The sequence below is a fragment of the Pelecanus crispus genome, chromosome 5 (assembly GCF_030463565.1).
Source record: "Pelecanus crispus isolate bPelCri1 chromosome 5, bPelCri1.pri, whole genome shotgun sequence".
In the NCBI taxonomy this organism is placed as follows: Eukaryota; Metazoa; Chordata; class Aves; order Pelecaniformes; family Pelecanidae; genus Pelecanus; species Pelecanus crispus.
The window spans coordinates 33,198,617-33,216,971 of record NC_134647.1 but is presented as its reverse complement, the minus strand read 5'-3'; the positions used below and the strand labels follow the sequence as shown (position 1 = coordinate 33,216,971).

The following is an 18,355-nucleotide window of genomic DNA, read 5'->3' as shown; positions in this document are numbered from 1 at the left end:
AGGAACCAGAGAGCCACTGAATTTCAAGGTTAAGCAGCAGCTTGCTCCTATTGACCTTCATCAAAAGTTGAAAAGAACAGAACAGTGCAGGGAACAAACAGTTGTTTCCCTGCTACACCAAGACAACTACGTAAGGAAAGCAAAGGCAAAAGCAGAAAAAGAAAAGCAAAGGGAGGTTAGGGCACAGGGAACCCATATCTCAGAAAATACTCTGATGCAGTTGTCAGCTTTCCTTCTTTATGACAATTCTACTTAGAAAACAACTATCAAAAACCTGATCTTTGACACAATATGAGGTATCTATCTTGAAGGTGCCATGCAGACTGTATAGCCCATCCTCTCCTTGAAAGGATAATGAAGTTGACTTTTTCTTCCTGTTGGTTTGCCTTGTGCAGTCATTTACTCAACCCATGCACCGTAGCCTCAGAGAATGGCAGGTCAGTATTTTGTTGGCTGCTAGTCCACTCCTTCTTTCTAAATCCTATTTCCATTCTAGGGTCAAATGTCTGTAAGCAGAGGCCTTGGCCACTGCACCGTATCAGCCATTTGACAGGACTTCATGTTTTGGTGTAGGTTGCTGGCTTTCTGGATCCATGCGTGGAGACATTCGTGTGGACGCTGCTAGACCTAGGGAAGTATGACCACAGGCACCCCAATACATGGGAGGGTTTGAAACAAATATCGGAGACACTCCTGGATGGCTGCAATTGAACTGTGAAATAGTGATGTTTTATGTAAGCTTTTTTAGTTTTAAACTGTGGGTTTGGGGTGTCTAAGGTGAATGAACTGCTGTTAACCAGCAAGAGATACAAGACGGAGAGCCACTGGCAGTGTCCTTGCAAGGATTCTGCCCTACAGGGACCAGAGAGGCAAGGAGTTTGCTGTCTGGCCAGCTGCAGGGCAAGTCCCTTCCCAGCACAGGAATTTGCGTTGCTGATAGTGCAACTTGTAACTCCTCTTTGGGCTTGGGAGCGACACCCTCCTTCCTGCAGTCTTCAAATTGCAGAAAAAAGATGGGAAGAAGAGTTCAGTGACAAACTCAGTCTTTTAACCCAACTGTTTTGGCTCTTATTCCCTCAGATTACATGGGGATAATTCAAATGTCAAGTCAGAGCTGTTTTGGCTGACTGGCAAACAGAGATATGATCGCTACAGAACTAAAACTTGCCCCTATTTTTGACTAAGCAAGTTGTTTCCCTTTCAAGAGGAGGACAGCTTCATGGTGAGGGTGGGTATTCAGTGAAGAGCCAGTCTGTGAAAGATGTATGAGGAAAGGCTGAGAGAGCTGGGACTGTTCAGCCTCAAAAAGAAAATGCTCAGGGGGGTCTTACCGATGTGTATAAACACCTGATGGGGGAGCAAAGAAGACAGAGCCAGACTCTTCTCAGGAGTGCCCAGTGACAAGAGGCAATGGGCCCAAATTTAAACACAGGAAATTCCATTTAATGCAAAAACGCCCCATTTTTACTGTGATGGTGGTCAGACATTGGAATAGATTGCCTGGAGGCTGTGAACTCTCCATGCTTGGAGATATTCTAAATGTGATGGGGCACGGCCCTGAGAAAACCTGGTCTAGCTGACTGCTTTTAGCACGGAGGTGGGACTAGCTCATCTCCGGAGGTTCATGTCGACTTCAACTATTCTGTGATTCTGCAGAAGAAAACTGGAGAGAGGGATCATGAATCTTGAGCTCTTGGGAAAGGGGAGCTATTGGATCTCCGAGGCCACACGTGCTGGATCCCCTTTTGGTAGCACAGTTTCTGTGGCACATTCCCAGGGCACTGCTGGGGTGTAAGCATGCTTTCCCACACCTTGCTGTGTACCAGACAGTTTTTTGCACTCTGAATATCTCCAGTAGAACATCAGCATATCCCATTCCATGATCAAAGCCATAGGCTGAAGTTCCGGCCCCAAATTTATAAACTAGTTATAAATAAAGTTGCAATTTTCCATTTAATTTCACTTCAGTGTCTGTGTCGTCTTCTTACCTGAGTTTAAGAACCAAGAGCTTCAACGGTCAAAAACTTAATTAATGATTCCGGCCCAGAACCTGCTTTTGTTACATCTAGGCCTACATCCCTTCCCAGCTTTTTCAAAACAAGTCTATGATTAAACGTGCTTCAAAGACAGAGGTTAAGGAACTGCTCTAGGAGATAATGATCAAACACTTTACACGTCTCATACTTACGGCTAAATGCAAAGGACTTTTTGTAGCTGCAGAATCAGATTCTTCAAACATATTGTTGGTTTTTTCCAGAAGCTGGGGGGAAAAAAAAGAAAAAAAGACAGTCTTAAAACAGCTTTGCATAAGACAGGACAAGTTCTCATGGACTATAAATCAGCAAAGATATATTTTGTCCTCAGATGTCCACCGTGAGTACTGAAGGACTGAGAGAAATAAATAGTTCACAACCTTTTCTGTAAAGTATTTTCAAGTTTTTCCCCACAGGTTAAAATTATAAAACTACTTTAAAAGCTTGTCATGAACATCCTTACCCTGATTAATTAGTTTTCCTGAAATCATAGGGCCTGCTTGGGTGAGAAAGGAGCCCTCAAAACGAAGGATTTGTAGAGTAGAGCCCTCAGTAAGTTTACATCAGAAAAAGCACAGTTTCATGATTACACAGGTAATGCGTATGCAAGCCATGTCTGATACAGGGTTTCGGATAATTCTGACACATAATTAGCACTGGGAATAATTATAACTGAGCTGTCATTTTTATAATTTATCAGAGTAGAACCTGCTCCTATAATGAGAGTCTTCTGAAACGCAACACATCCTTGAACTCTTACAAACATCTAATAACATGCATCGCACTTTTATAAGATCCTCTTCAATTCAAGGGATCCCAAAGCATTTTAAGGGCATTTCTGTCCATGTAGAAGGATGAACTACAGATTAGCACTACTCCACAATAGCACATGAATCCTGACAACTTATCCAACTGAGCCTGCAAAGAAAATCATATGCAGTATTGACAACAATATTGAGAATTCAACATTTGTTGACTAGCACTGGTCATGTGCATAGCCTTTTACTTAGTAACTACTCAAAGAATTAGTGTCCAAATACCTTTGTGACTAGAAATTAGCATTTTACAGAAAACTAGTAAGAGGAGATTGTAAAAAGGAAAGAAAAGTATGACAGGTAACTACCACTGACTTGTAATGTCTCTAAGGTTACAAGTCAATTTTTCACACAGGTTTTTTGAGGTTTTTTTTGACAGAGTAAGGAATTAACTAAAAGACTGCAAGAGAAGAAAGGAAGTTTTTGTGACAGTCTGGACAATTCTAGGGTATGACAACATGCAAGACTCTCCAAAGAGGCCAGTGAAAGCCTATGGTAGGCACAGAATTTACCTGCCTACACTGCAAGATGATGGCATATCCTAAACTCTGATGTATGCCTGAACTTTTGGTGTAACAAATTAGTCTTTAATAGACCTACATCAAGGACAAACTTATCCAAAAATCAAACTAGAATACAAGCTGGTATTAATAATGCATAAGATGTCACAAATCTCTTATTACAAGGACATTAAACTGAATCCTATGGAAAAGCTAGAAAATTAAGCAGTAATTTTGTTTATTTGTATATTTTGTGCCTAGTAAAATGTCAGGACTGAGAAATAAATGTGTGTTGATGCAAACAGGGCTCATAAGCAAGTGGGTGTATGTATTAACAAGTAATTTTAACACATCCCTGCAGCTAAGGAAAAAAAAAAAAAATCAAGTCCCACACCATTTTTTCAGTAGGTTTGGGGCAGGGTTAGGAAACACATTTGGTCTTATCATGTGGAGCCACCTCCAGTTTAAAATATAGTTCTTCTATTACATAAGATAGCTATAAACAGGATGAAGCAGTAGCTAGCCCTGAATACATGAATACATGCTGATTTCCTCTAGTGTCAACAAATTTTTAAAAATCCCACCAAACAAACCTAAGCACTAAGCCTGTTCCTCTGCCTGCCTAATTCTGGCCTTTACTCTGAGTCCATAAGGCCAGCACAGCAGACTAATTTAATCACTTTTAATTACATTTATCATGATCTGTTGAAATTCCAGCATCAAAATCTTAACATAGAAATACTTTCCTTGACCTGTCAGAAGGCTCCAAAGTCTCCTGGAGCAAGGTAGATAATTGCCCTTTGAGTAGATGAAAAAAAAACCACACAGAAAATGACAAAATTAAGGCTCTAAAGGAACAAATTGTGGGATTGGAGAGCCCCTCACAAAAGGCATCTCCATGGCTTAGAGTTAAAGCAGCTTAGGCTGATGCAGACTAGGCTTAATGAGCTTATTACTTATAAGGTTGAATGTCTCCATCATACAGTCAGGCGTAAACAAGAATTTGATGGTAAACCTGGTAGCTCTCAGGTACGTAGCCAGACAGTGCAAGAAGAGAAATTATAAAAGAGAGGAAGAAGAGGAAGATTAAAGACACAGCACTAATAGTTTTCTAGTATGCCTTGTCAAGCACTGCTTTATAACAATTAAATCTAAGTCATCTGAAGGATAAACATCATGCTCAAAGAGACAAAAAGCACCAGGTCCAAGTTACCAAGCAAATTCTCCAGTTTCACCAGCGTTTCTATGGTTCTAAGAATGCATTTCTAGTAAATTACATATACTTGTTATAAGAACACATAAACCAGTGTGTCCTGGGGGGCTCTAGCTCCATAATGCTTCCATCTTAGAGTATACTCATAAGAAGCTATCCACAGTTGCATCTTTTTAAGAAAGGTGAATTTATCACTCAAACCCATTTGCCCTGACAGCCATAGAAGCTTAAATCCACAAACCCCACAGAGCAATCCAAGCATCTGCTGTGCTGTGATACATACCTGCCTGAATTACTAACAGTTCATGGTTACTAGTGGCTGACTGGAGAATGTCCCAGAATATCTAATTTCTAATTTCTTGTGCCATTGAAATTACATCTTTTAGCCGATTACATTTCTATATATTGATTGCCTGCAGATTTTAGGCAGATGTCAGAATTGTGCAGAGACACTGCAAATGAAATTGGTAGGCACGGTTCTCTCTGGTTAGGTTATAACCTTTTAAAAGGTAAGGATACCCGTACTTCTCTTTCTGCCTCTTGGAAATTCCCAGCACGACCCCCTTCACTTCCCATAACAGCGCTATTTAATACTGCATGTAATTATTTTGTAAAGTTTTCTTCACACCCAGAAACAGGAACTTGAATGTTTTGTGAGTGAGATGCAAAGTAAGATGAAACATGTCAATTATTCAGTTCTATTGTTACAAACTAATAGCACTACAAGGCTGCTATTATAAACTGTCTTCTCTCCCCTAGCTCTGTATGAAGATTAATAACATTTACAGTTCTCACAATTTTATTTTATTTGTATGGTAAGGGTATTTACAGACATAAGAGGCTTTACTGCTTGATTTTATTCTGTGGTCATAATAAGGGATTATATAGGAAGATATGGTATGGAAGGTTTTCCCCCCTCTGTTGTTTTGTTGGTTGTTTTTTGGTTTGTTTTTTTTTTTTACTTGGATGTACCAGTTAATCAGTCAGGGTAGTTCTTATGATTGTCCTTATAGACTGCACTGTATGCAATATATTTTAAAATTCAGCTCTGGTTGGAGAGAAAAAAAAAAAAAAAGCTTTCATAAAGCATCTCAGTAATTTAAATTACCGTTAGGCAGAAAAGGAGATAATACTTTCATCATGCATACAAGGTTTAATGTATGCTTTTAAAAGGAAGATGTCAGAAGCAACTTGAAACCATAGACAATGTAATGATGGGTGCTATCTCAAATCCTAAAAGAGAACAGAATGGGTGATACACCCACACCTCTAGGCACAGACATTTAAGTGCACTACTGGTAGCTATGTCAAAGGTTTGATCTAACTACCACTGAAGTTAAAGTGACTTTACTTTGAGAGTTTTAATATTTTAGTGAGTAAGGCAACTTCTACATTCCAACACGCATACTTCCAGCACTGTTACTGAACTTCTTCATTTTGGTGCTATTATACTAATCATAAAATGGCAAAACATTAGATTACATGTGTATAATCAATAAATGGCCTTTACTCTGAAAGGTCATTAAGTAAACAGCATTCAGAAATTTCAGAGCTGATCAAAAGGCAATTAAGACAAAAGAAATAGTTGAACATTACTCTTCTGCAATAATGACATAGCAATGTAGCTTATCACTTACAAGGTCATTCAGAAGTGGCAATTAGTAACAATTTTTAATGTCACTTTCAGAACTGAATAAAAATTTATCAGCTAGGATGCCATTTTGAATCTCATCTTTCCTGATAAACTGCAACAGATAATTGTATCTACTCAGGGAAAACGTACCAGCAGCAGCTTCTTTTAAATAAAGGCTTTTCCAGCAAGCAGCAAGCACAAGATTGAAGACTCTCATCACTTGTTTCAGATGAGATAGAAAAGAGTAATAGAATTAACCTCTGTGCTACTTTATACCAGGGAAGCACATTTTTAAATCTCAGAATTATTCTTGATTGAATAATTCAAAGCTGAAGTGGTACAAACGTATACTCAGGGGGGACAAGCAATCCTATAAGCTCTCTCCATATTTGTAAATACAAATGATCAAATTGTTTTCATTTGATCAGGTTAAAACCAATACACATCCTTAACCCAGTGTCTGATATGTTTTCCTAAAATCAGGCTTTAAAAATTAGATTAATCAGTGTTTACATCAATTTCACTCAGGTGTGTAGATTATGGGTGAAGTTAAAATAACATAAGCAAGAAGGTTTGCAAGAGCTTAGGTACACTGAGTCTGAAGAAATTTATTAGTAGTTCCATGCAACTCTTCCAGTACAAAGTTTAAATATCCAATACCCTACCAGAACAGTCACCACCATGCAAACAGGACACTTACCTGGCATATAAGAAAAAAAATGTTCAAGTCTTTAATCATATCTAAATCTCAAAACTCAAACAGGCCTCCAGGCCACTGGCTGTTCTCATGTGGGACACTAATCTTCTGTTGGACCTCTTCCACTTCATACAAAATCATTTCATATTAAGCCATATGAGTGCCATATTCAGCGGGTTATACAGGAGATTCTCACCCAACGAGTATTTATACGAAGCAGGGCAGCTCCAAACGAGAGCGAGAGATCCTACCCAGTGCCAGGCCAGCATAACTTGTTGGTCACTTCCCAGGATGTAGAAGTCCAATTTCTTTGTCAGTCAGGGCAGAGATTTGAACCTGGAACTTTCACACTTGAATCACACATATCGTGTTTCTTTCTGGCCAGAAATTCTACCTCAGAGGTTCTGTAATCATACTTAGATTTAAGGACCCTCTTACCCAGTGAAAGTTTTGCAAAATTTCATACACTTCTGTAAAAGGTATAGGAAGGCTTTTATGCAGAGAAATTATCAACCTTAAAAAATTTCCTCTTTAGCTAGAAAATTTGAGTGCTGGTGAAATACAGTGACAGTCAATTTTAAAAATGTGTATTTCAATGGTATTTTTGCTACTCTCCTCTCATTTGTGCCTCTACTGTGAAATACACACAGTGCTTTTTAAATTCAGACTCACTTGCAGACATGTAATTTACATTTCTTCTCTGAGCCACTTTGAATTTGGCCACAAGCTTCCAGAAAACAGACAAGTGTTGGTTCCATTTCACATTACCAAATGCAGAGTTACTTTAACATCCAGAAAAGTGTCATGCCAGTCAGGTACGTGCACTTGACTCACAGCTCCTAAGACTGACTGAGAAAAAGCAACAGACTTTCTAGCAAAGCTTGAGCCTGTAAGCAACAGCAAGAAGGAAATCCAACAGAAACGAAAGCAGCACACATGCAGTGGCTTGAAGTACATGGCATGCTAGTTAAGAGTTGTAATTCTTCTTCAGGCTTTATCAGAGTGAATACAAGGATTTGCAAAATACTATAAGAAGTTTAAATAAAAATGAAAATACACGACATGCAATAATTTTTCATTTACTCACTATATCCAATGGAGTTTTGCTTCCAATCTAATTAAAAATGTCAATTAGAATAATGAAAGACACAAATATTCACGTATAATGGTAATCCGCAAGCATTTCTTGGGGTTTTGTTTTGTTTTGTTTTTCCTGTAGAATGAACTGCATTGCAAGCACTGCATGAACAGAATCATAAAGCAAGATCCCATGTGCACCCATCTCTACACTGTCCACCTATGGATGAAATACTCCTGAAGCAATGGGACTACTGCCTACTGTCAGACAGCCACTGTGAATAGATACCAGTTGCATTACTTCATAAGGGAGAAGGGGGAAGAGGAAAATAATGTTCAATGAGAATGTTTAAGACCATCTACTCAACTGACAAAATACAGATATACAGATACAAAATACACACACTGTGGGAGACTGCCTAATGAAGCTAGATTGCTTTGTAAGCCTACAAACACCAATAAACCAGTGACAGTTTCTTTTTGAAAGTCTGCTCATGCAGGCAAACACCTTGCCTTGTATAAATAAGCCTGATTACACCCTCAACACCCCAGCGCCCACAGCTCTTTCTGAGCTATACGGTCTAATGCAATGCCATATGCCATGATCAAATGCCTTTTTCATTGGATTCAGTAGATTTGAGGGAGTCACATATTCTTCACACGTTTTACATTTAAACACCACACACAGATACACACTCACAGACAGGTATTTAAGGCAACGGCAGAAGTCCATAACCTCTTTCCAGACTGAAGGAAAAATGTCTCCTGCAGTTCTGCCATGGCCATGTTATTCCCTGTCAGAAGACAGCAGGTGTAACTGCCTTTCTTCTCCACCCCAGGAAAATAAAAATATAAACTAAAAAAAGACAAAATCTGTCAGAGAGACTGAAAATAAACCTCAGAGATGCTAGGCAATATGCCTATCCTACAAGCCAAAGTGCCAGCAGGGTGCCAAAGAAAATGGTAGATTCCTGCACTCATGGAGTTCACAAGCAGCATTAGCTTTCTAGAATACATTTTTAGGATCAAAATTATCTAGTTTCCAAAACATAAAATCTAAGCCAAAATATACTGGCATATCTAGCATATATAGGTTCCTATTGATCGTTTAACCAGTGGGTACATATTGCACTAATACCGACATCACAACTTAAGTAATTGAATCAATCTACCATTATTTGGGTGATTCTAGGACTGACAGACAAATTAGGTTTATTATTTTCAAGCATTAAGTTCCTAAGTTCATTTCCTTTTTAGAGCCACTCAAGTTAATGACTTTGAGCTTCCTCCACTAATAAAGGAGCTTCCACATGGGAAAAGCTCTCATAGACATAGGTACGAAGTCATTCACCACACGAAACACTATCACCGCTGGTTTCTGACAAAACACTCCCTTTCAGAAAGACGGTGTTGGTCACGGACATGGACAGGCATTCACAAAGGAGAAAACCCAGAACGCATCCCCTCAATGAAGGGATTCAGGCCAGGAGGTGGCCCTGGGGGCTGCTGCTGGACAAGCATCTGAGCCAGACCCCGTGTGGCAAAAGGCTTTTTAACACCTATCCCAACCACACGTGGGATTCATTTGTCACGAATTACCAGTGTCCTCCTCTCAGATGGATGAATGAACAAATTCTTGTTGATAAGAGCCATATTTAATTAGTAGCAGCCACATCAAAAATTTATAGGGTCTGTGACTTCCATTTCTCCATGGGTTAAGGAACCAAGTGTTTGAAGGCACGGCTTAACTATTTTCAGCGGTAACGGCAGGTCTAATAAAAGGTGATTTCCTTCTCTTCAAACACAGCCTCCCCTTTCACGGCACAGCTAGGATGGCCTTCTGCTAGCGGGAAATCTCCCTCTGCCCCTTTTCCCTGACACAGACAGCTGTGCAGATCACCCTCCTTCAGGCAGGCAGACTGAGATTTGCCTTTTCTTTCGGACACGGTTTTCAGTTAAACCATGCTCTCCTCCCATCCTCAAATGAATTAGTCCCTGTGCCGATTCAATTTCTATTAGCCAAAGAGTGAATTTCATTTGCTGATGGAATAAAGAGAAGAGCGGATTAAAAGAAAAAATAACCATCAGTTCTTAAAGTCAGAGAAGAGATTTCACTACAGGAGACAGACATTTAATTCTGTTTGCCCTAACACTGCACAGAAACCTATTTTTACCAGCACAAAGTGCTTGACTGGCTCTCCAGATAGAATTTTAATGTGAAATTACAATCTAAATTTCACTCTTTTCACACCAGTAAGGATTTTGTGATAAGAGATCATTTCCATGAAAAAAAAACCACCCTATTTTTCTTTTTTTCAGATTAATTTGGTGATGTGATCAGCTCTAAAATACCAGCTAGCGGTCATGACCGATATCCCTGACTACCGAACACCAAAGAAGTCAGTCCCAATTTAAACAAACGTGAGGTTATTTTTAGAAGTAGGAGAGCAGATGGGAGTTTCAGTTGCTTGTAAGCACACATGTCCACCATTCAGCCTTTATGAATGGCTCCTTACAGATGGAGAAAGAATTCAAGAATCTGCTTCCACTCTTCTCTTTTTAGCAACATCACGTCACTCATTGCAGGGCAACTACCCCACTAATATCCCAGACAACCTAAAGGTCCTCCAGGAAAAAAGCTTCTGTCATTGAGCTCTGTGGTTGAGCACACAAACACAAATTTTATTTGTTTGGGTCAGAGGATATGACCTTTTCACTCTTAATCCTTATTTCTTCTAATAGGTCTCCTCTCCCCACAAAGAAATTTAGCTAAATTCCGGCCAAGGCATTGGGCTCACAGTAAACACAAAAGTCAAAAAATGAAAATATATTTTCAGAGAGAAACCAGCCTTTCCTGAACGTACTTAAACGTATAAATATTTTTTAATGCTGAGAAGCTATGGTGCTTAAAGCACAGATCAGATCCCTCAGCAAAGGAAACTCCATTGGATACTCCATCTTCTTCTTCAGACTTTTTTTTTAAGTGACCATCTATTTAGAAAAAAGAAAAAAAACATTTTAGACACATGTTATAAAAGACAGGGGGGTGAGGGAAAGAAAAAAATTGGTCTTACAAGGTCTTTTATAAACTTGACATATTCTGGAACACTGAAACAATTCCCTAACATTTTGCCAAAGTTCAGTATTGTGCGTGTAGAGAAATACTAGTAACCTTTACTCATAAACTCAAGCTCATTGTTGCACCCACTTTGCCTTAGTTTTGATCAGAATTAAAGCTTCATATTTTATGCGTACTTTTTCCTCTAACAGTTTTTTGTCCACAAAGAACTGTCTTTGTTCTAGGGAAGATAATTCCTAGATACTTTCATCTATGAGCTATCAATAATAAACCAAAATATTTACCCAAGGATAAAACAGTTAAATAAGAGTTAATTTGGCACTGTTAACTAATGTTGTTATTTCAATAATCCTGCCTGAAAATCTTTTCTTCAGGATGGAAGGGATTGGAAATATTTTAGAAGGAGTATTTCGTATGTCAGAGTTCCTGTGACACAAATTAGTGGTTCGAAGTTAGCGCTTTTAAGAAAGACATCGATTTATCTCTGTTATTGCACATGTGAAACCAAAATAAAAAACTTCCCTGCCTATCTACAGACGTATTTACATTGGAATTAGGGCTGCTGGGCTCCCACTGTTTCTTGAGTAAAAGCAACTGAAAATACTGTGAATATTATTTTCCTTTTCATTAGCACTGAAGACAAGAAAAACAAGAAAAATGTATTTCTAAGATACAGCAACAAAACCAGCCAAGTATTCCTCAGACATAACCAGCTGTCCTCACACACCTACTCTATACGCTAACCCACCAAGTCAACCTGCAGCATTAACTGGAATCTGCAGCTGCCTCCACCATTACTGGGGAGAGCCCCGTGCCACTCGGGAGACAGAAACAAGGCAAACAGCGTTGCCAATTTTCTGGATCTCTGTTGGTTTAGTTTTCAAAACTGATACAGAAGGCTTGAGGACTAAGATGGCATTTGATGACTTACTGTTCTCTCTGCTGTGTGGAAAAGAAGGGGCCTCTAGATAAAAGTCATGCCTAGAAGCAATTAAACCTTAGTGGATGCTTCATTCAACTATGAATAACTAGAGCAGTCAATGTACTGTGGTTAATAGCTACCAGAAATAAAGATCATGGTTCATGACGAAGTCCTTGTCATAAGGCCACCACAGAGAGCACAACAAACTGTGACCCAGCCACCAGTCAGCCTCACAAGACAGTGAGGCTCCTTTCCATCTGTGCCAGATGAATTCTTATTGCAGCTTTTACACACAGCCTTCAAATAGCCATAGAGAACCATAACTGTCAAAACCAATTTGATTGCATTACAGGATAGAGACGTCTATAGATGACACTACTTTATCAGATGAAGCACAGGAATCAACAATTGTCTTAATACCTGGGAGTCTTATGTTGGAACAAGTGAGTAAACCTAGACATGAGGATTATTTCCATTTCATGCCCATGGCACAATTACCGTTCAGCTACTCAAGACTTTGGTCCTGACCCTTTTGCCATCCTGAATCCAAGCAATGCAAAAAAATTAGTGTAAAAGTGGTGCCTGTATCAGTTAGTCACTGTTATCAAATATAAAGTTATTAAACTCAGGACTCGGTAACTCACTAGAGCTAAGGGACAACTGCTCCCATGAACAGAACAGAATCACCTTCTTCTGACAGTGGGTGCAAAGCTGACAAGTCCTGGTCCTACTGTTGATTGAGCGCAAATGCTTTCTGGTATGTTTAGCTTTTGTATTCCAGAGAGAAAAATGAGATGCCTGTCAACCTCTGAGCACCCATGGCAAAATCCTGGTCCCTCAAAACTTTCAGGTAGACACCCTAGTACACAACAGTGGCCCTTTGCATGCAAAAGGCTAAAATTCGTAGCAGTTTTCTTTCACAGGTGTACATAGAACAGCTGTATGACTATAACTTTGCAAATGACACTTGATCTTGGGTTTCTATATGGCAGCTGTAGTCACAAATATGGGAAGATTGGCATGGAAAAACATTGAATTTCTCTGTCCAAATATAGAACACTTGCTGCACAGCTGCCTCTAGCCACAGTTTGCATTTCACCTTCCAATATTAAAAGAAAACCCAACATCTCTGATATGCACTGCATCTCCAGCTCTTCCTTTTGTCTGGCAAGCCTAAGCAGCCCTGGGGCTCAATAGCAGGTCATTGTCTGCAACGGATACATTGCCAGAAAACATGCACAGCAACAAGCAAAAGAAAAGAGAGGGGACTTTACTTCATGCCTGCTCCACGCCTCATGGCACACAGGAACTGTGATATGAAGGCTGAAAGAGAATTCCCCAGTGAAGATGCTGTCACAGAGATCTCTGGTCACGCAAGTCATGCAAGAATCTGGTGATAAGACACGGGTAAGATTGCAATACACATTGCTGTGGCCATACAAGCATAAGCTTGTACACAGCACAGAGGAGGTTACTCTATATATATACCCTACAAATACCAAGAACATTTGCTTTTGTTCCAAATGGGCAGCAGGCTCAGCAGAGGACCCCTCCAACCCCATGGGCAGAGTAACAAGAGTTCAGCTCTAGGAGAAGGCTCTAAACAAGGAAAGGTCAAACTCACTGCCACAAGCAACAAAGGAGCAGTGATATTAAGTGTCGTAAATACACGTACTTGCAGGTGGAAGCTAAAAAGGCTTAACATCCCACCTGAGATTCTGACCCAGGGCTGCCCTGGTGTAATTGCAGGCCAAGGTTTCCTAGCTGTTGTGACCCTGATGTAGGCCAGCTGCAGTATTTCTCCTGTGGTGGCAGTAACTGACAGTGCTGGTAAATGTGGTGTGAAAGCAGCATGTGCTGTGCAGAGCTCCTTTTCAATAATTAAGGACTTTGACTCTTCAACAGAGAAAGAAAGAACCAAACAACATAAAACACTAAACAGCACACAGTGTTCTTACTAAAGCATGAATATCTATACAATTTGCTAATTAGAGCTTTTGTTTTTAAAGCAATTAAAGCCTATTTATATGTGACACAATAATTTTGGATCACCCTGTATATCAAGCAGTTCAGTTAATGCCCATCTTCATGACGCTTATTTTTACAAGTCACAAACTTCTATAAATCCATACTACACATCTCCCAAATCCAATTTTTGGCAAAAAAAAAAAAAATTGGCTTCTTATGAGATGCAATTTCTAATCATTCAGGTCCAGGATATTAAAAAACAACAAAAACCCCCAGTTACATTGCATACAAGGTTAATCTTGATTATGGTAACTTTATCGATGCTGCTATTGTTTCACCAGAGGGGAAAAAGGCACTGCAGGTATGTAGCTGACAAAAGCTATTTACTCTCTCAGTTTGCAAGTCAGATAATGTGCCAGCTGCAGAAGGCACATACACAGTCACGCACTGGGAACTATCCCTTATTACTGGCACATACACATACACTGGGAATATTTTGGTCACAGTTAAAAATAATTTGAGCACACATAAACTCCACTCAAAGACAACATTTAAGCACCAGCTTGTTGAACAAGGACAGGATTATCAAGATTAACATGTTTTTAAGATACCCCTTGTTGCATATATTTGAGCTTACCGCACCATATTGCGGCTTTTCACAGATTTATGAATATCCAAAGAACTCAAATAGTAACCATCAGGGGATTTCATAATACTAGCATATACACATACATATATCAGCAGATAAGAGACTTCTGAACTGTATGAGCACTCACCAGCTCCAAACACTGGCGGTGCCCATATGCAGCAGCGTAATGCACAGTGTTGTACCCCTCTTTGTCTTGGATGGATGGATTGGCATCATTTTGTAGAAGGAACTCTAGACACCTGTGGACAATTCACTCGTTTAAATGAGAGCTTACAATATTTACCAGACTCATCCCTCACTGCAACTAGGAGTGGCATTGAAAACTGGCAGTTAATTCTGTATTTCTAGTAGCACCACAAATCACTTACAAGTTTCCCTCTTTTCACCAATAGCTCCCCACATTCACCATTTTTTAAAACAGAAAATCCCCACTCATCTGTGAAGATCTTCATAAAAAATAGTCTTCAATCCAGCCTTTGTGGTTACTCTAAATTACAAAATTATTTTCTATTATAAAGCCTGAAAGAAAACTACACAACTCTGTACCATGATGTAAACAGCCTAAAACATAAAAAAGTAGATCAAACAATTGGCCTCCAAACATGCACTATGGCAAGCTGAAAATAAAGACTTAACTGAGTTAATTTCCTGGCATGTACATACATAAATATATTTTCTTCTTTGTTGGCTTTTTTTTTTTTAAATCATGTGTTTTTCAAAGGATCCCTTATGCTCTTTACAGCTCCTGCCACTTTTTCTTATACCATCATCAAGAAATCATCGTTTCTTTATTAGTACTTTCTTCCATAGCCTGTAATTTGTAGTGAATGTAAGGCTGTCATATGAAAAAGGGAATTTTTAAAATAAAAAAAATCATTAAGCAGCTAGACGAAAATGTCAATCTGAGTAAATACATTGAGGAAGCCATTGGCTACTTCTTTTTGCAACATACGTACTCAGTGCAAAGTATTAAAATAAGTCAGTGCATGACACTAAAGAACTATTAAATTCCTGAAGCTGTACATTTTCAATTAAGAAATAGCAACAAGCACAGAAACAGAAATATTAGGGAATATGCGCACAGAGAAGAGCATAGAAGTGCGGGGTTTTTTTTCAGGTGAGCCCTCATTAAAGCCAAGCATTGTGGTTAGCAGAGTAATGAATGAGCAAAAGCAGAGTGTAAACTGCAGCCCAAAGCAGTGGCATTCTCCAGAAATGGAGTCTAACTGCTTTATTGACACCAAACTTACAATGCAGCTTCTTTTTCCTTCATCTCACTGGCTCTTTCAAGTTCTTCAGCATTTTCATGGGAGTTACCTAAAATATTCTTTCTTCTTAGCATAGAGGACAGAAAAATGCAACTTATTGTCAAAATATCATACCAGTGATTTTGACGCAGTCTGCCACCCATCCCCAATCTCCTCTTCAAGGAGCTGACCTCCTCCAGCCAACAATAAGAATTATACAAGTTAAATGAGCGTACTGCATGGGTCCACAGCTAATAAGTTTTGCAAGCTATGGAGACAACTACAACATGGTAGTTTATTGTCCCGCAAGTCAATGCCAGGAAAAAAAAAAAAAAAAACCCAGAAAATTCTGTTTTCTCTCAGAAACAGTTTGATCATCACTTTCTAGAATCCTTCCGTTTCTCCCACAGCAATGTTGTGCATTTTGTTTCCTTTGCAGAGAGGAACTCAGGATTACCACAGCTTGCTTCTTCCTACAGTAACCTGCTAGTTCTTCTCTGGCGTTTAGGATTTAGAGAAACTTTAATCACTGGTACTAAATCGGTCTCTCTTGAATCTACATTAGCTGCGTTGCTGACTTTCCTCACTTTCTGTGAAATATCTTGGCAACACTGCAGATCTCAGTCAGATTCTTTAGATTCTTCAGAGCTCAACATGTCTTCATATTCCTGCACACCCAGATCATTTTTGACACCTCTGCTTCCCAGATGGATGGATGGCAGACAGAAGACTCTGATTTGTGATCTTACAATCATGAGCTTGTGATTACCATCTTTCTTGGTCACCAAGGCTAACACAGAATACATTTTAAAACTGCTATCATCATGGATTAGCAGCTTGAAAGGTTTGTAGAAGGGCAGTTTTCTAATTTCAATCCCAATATAACGTGCAAATTCCAGACTGGATTCTGCACAATGCAGAACAGTATATGCTTTCTTTAATACGCAACTTCCCATTTGTCACATCAAGATTTGACCTTCTTCCTGTGGGTGCTAGCAATAATGGATTGTTCTATAAACCCAGAGTCTCTCTGATGTCTGCTGACTCAGAGAAAACTTCATTATTAATAAAATAACTCCCCTGAATATTAACATCATAAGCTCATAGACAGAACTCATGTATGACACTGCAGTCCTACCTGCATCTGCTTTCAGTTAACTACGAATCAGTGAGATCCCAAAATAAGATTCCCTGAACAGAATAAGTGATGATCTGGAGAAACAGTACATACTTAGGAACTACAATCATCTATCTAATGAAAATGCTGTTGTGATTTTGATTGCAGGAAAGGGTACTTTCTGAAGACCATAAGCAACAACAATTACCAAAATAGCTGAAACAGCAGGGCAACCTCACTGCACGAAGACTTCTTCTCCCTGCTCATTAACTGCCCACATCCAAAGTTAAATAATCACGAATATTCTTTGGACTGAGATTGTCTGACCTTGGGAGTTTTTTGCCATTTAGCAGGAAAAAAAAAAACGCTGACCTATAAAATCACAGACTGCAAATAGCATTTCATCTATGTAATAAGGCTTCTTCCAGAACATCTCAAACTGGAAAATTTAATGAGAAGACAGCATCACCACATCAGAATCAATTTAGGTTTAGACTATGAGGGCAAATATAGGCCACATATTCCTGCCAATGTTCAGGATGTGACTAAAGCAAGCTTTTTTTTTTTTTTTTTTTTTTTTAATTAACGATGGGAGTAGATACATCCTTAAGTTAACCAAAAGCTTGTTTAAATGCAGGAAATTAACCTATGAAGAGCCAAAAATGTGAAAAACATACACGGAATCTCAAGTCTCAACATCCCAAGTAGCAATGCACCCTAGCAAGACAGAATTAGAAACAGCCAGTGGTGAAAGCCTTCCTACAAGCCTACTCTAATTGTAATGCCAAGCACAGACCTTTGAAGATCTTGCCGCCTTCTTCCCAGCACTGTTCAGGTTTGAGGGCGATAGGGAAAACATTTTTTATATCAGTATTATCACAGCAAATAATGAAGAAACTACCAAGGCTCTGGTATGGCATCCAAACCTCTACCATCAAGTTAAGCCAAAGTTTTCCTGCAGTGGCTTTGAGGTGGTATTCTTCTGGGAATGAGCCAGATATATTTTTACCAGACCTCACTATATGAGGAACCAAGAAAATAGTTCCTTAGTGTCTAAAGGAATGAGACAGAGAAGCATGCAATGACCTAAAATAAATACAGGTCGCTAAATAAATACAGGTCGCTAACAGTTTTAAGAGAAAACTAACAGGATAATTGAACCTGTTTTATACAGTATAAGGAAGAGATTGCCAAAATATGCAACTATCTGGGAATTAGAAATTGCAATCACTAACCACAGGATTTCTAAGTTTTGCAGCTGTTTTCCCCCTTTCTCACAAGAATAGCACTGCAACCTGCTGCTGAAGGATATTCCCCAGGCCTCTGTCTTTTTAATGTCTCCCAAAAGCAACCTGTTTGGACAGGGTGAGCATTTTTATCATCTCTGACAGTGGTGAGAGACTGA

General features: G+C 39.2%; 1 protein-coding gene across 2 annotated transcripts in view; it reads right to left on the bottom strand.

Annotated features, from left to right (window-relative positions):
• Positions 1 to 18,355, bottom strand: part of ANKRD44 (ankyrin repeat domain 44) — a 77,277-nt gene that overhangs the window by 18,125 nt on the left and 40,797 nt on the right. Inside the window, exons 15-17 of one of the 2 annotated variants that reach the window (XM_075710896.1) lie at positions 14,714 to 14,825; positions 7,979 to 8,005; positions 2,189 to 2,260 (exon numbers count right to left, since the gene is read on the bottom strand). In XM_075710896.1, the coding sequence (XP_075567011.1) occupies positions 2,189 to 2,260; positions 7,979 to 8,005; positions 14,714 to 14,825 (211 nt within the window). Of the gene's footprint in view, positions 1 to 2,188; positions 2,261 to 7,978; positions 8,006 to 14,713; positions 14,826 to 15,836; positions 15,921 to 18,355 lie in introns of both variants that reach the window. The other variant, XM_075710895.1, reaches the window with a different exon arrangement.